Source organism: Penaeus monodon, chromosome 28, assembly GCF_015228065.2.
Source record: "Penaeus monodon isolate SGIC_2016 chromosome 28, NSTDA_Pmon_1, whole genome shotgun sequence".
In the NCBI taxonomy this organism is placed as follows: domain Eukaryota; kingdom Metazoa; phylum Arthropoda; class Malacostraca; order Decapoda; family Penaeidae; genus Penaeus; species Penaeus monodon.
The window spans coordinates 34,548,751-34,549,673 of record NC_051413.1 but is presented as its reverse complement, the minus strand read 5'-3'; the positions used below and the strand labels follow the sequence as shown (position 1 = coordinate 34,549,673).

The 923-nt window shown below is 41.8% G+C and overlaps 1 protein-coding gene across 2 annotated transcripts in view; it reads left to right on the top strand.

Annotated features, from left to right (window-relative positions):
* The window catches only part of LOC119591540, a 2,456-nt gene extending 1,643 nt beyond the window's left edge, over positions 1-813 (top strand). For both annotated transcript variants that reach the window (XM_037940289.1, XM_037940290.1), the window contains exon 5: positions 409-813. In XM_037940289.1, the coding sequence (XP_037796217.1) occupies positions 409-561 (153 nt within the window). In that variant the 3' untranslated portion in view covers positions 562-813. The remainder of the gene's footprint in view (positions 1-408) is intronic.
* The last annotated feature ends 110 nt before the right edge of the window (positions 814-923 follow it).

The following is a 923-nucleotide window of genomic DNA, read 5'->3' as shown; positions in this document are numbered from 1 at the left end:
CACACACACACTCTGCACACCCTACATGGTCACCTGTTTAATATTTTATGTTGTTTCCATCACCTGGTATCACCAATCATGGTTTTATATTTAGCACGTGGAAATGTTACAATCCATCCGCTTGTCAGGGCTCAGGTTACAACGGCTCCAGAAGCCAAACTGATGGACCTCTTTTGGGCCCAATAAGGAGACAAGTGGCTCCAAATACTCTAGAATGATGGCAATGGTCACAAACCACTCTCTCAGTCCAGAGTGGATGTGTAGATATCCTGTTGGGTTTGAGAGAAAGGGGCAAAGGGCGGGGGTGAAATTATATTAAAGCACCACGTAGCTACCACGTAATATGCCCAGATTGAATAAGAGTTTACACTCTCCACCAAAATCACAATAGCATTGTTTGTTTTACAGGTAAATCCAGGCTTACATTTAGAAGAAGCCTGTAAGGCCAAAAAATTGATAACTGAAAAAGGTATAACCGAGTATCACCTGCTGAGCACACGTGCAGACAAACAACTGGAGTGTCATGGTGTATCATCCAAGGCAAGTAGCAGTACAGGTTAGTCCACGGCGCAGGACCGGGTCGTGAGGGAGGACTCACGTGGCATTCCTTTGCTGCAACAAGAAGCTCTCTGGTCACGGCATGCAAGCGTTGCAAGATGGTTTTGCGGACCCGGAATGTGTCGGTCCGCAAGCTGAATTTGATCTTTTGGTTTGATTCATAAATTGGTATCTGTTTCTTGATGTTATTTGATAATTAGTGAACATTCGCAACTATCGTTGAGCAAATAATAAATGTTTGATTCTATATCTTGACACACATTTTTTCTTTACCTTTTATGTAAATCAATCCTTTGATAAAAGAGCAATTTGAAACCAGGAATTATTCATGATTTGAACTGGATGTTTAACAAAGTACCGTATAC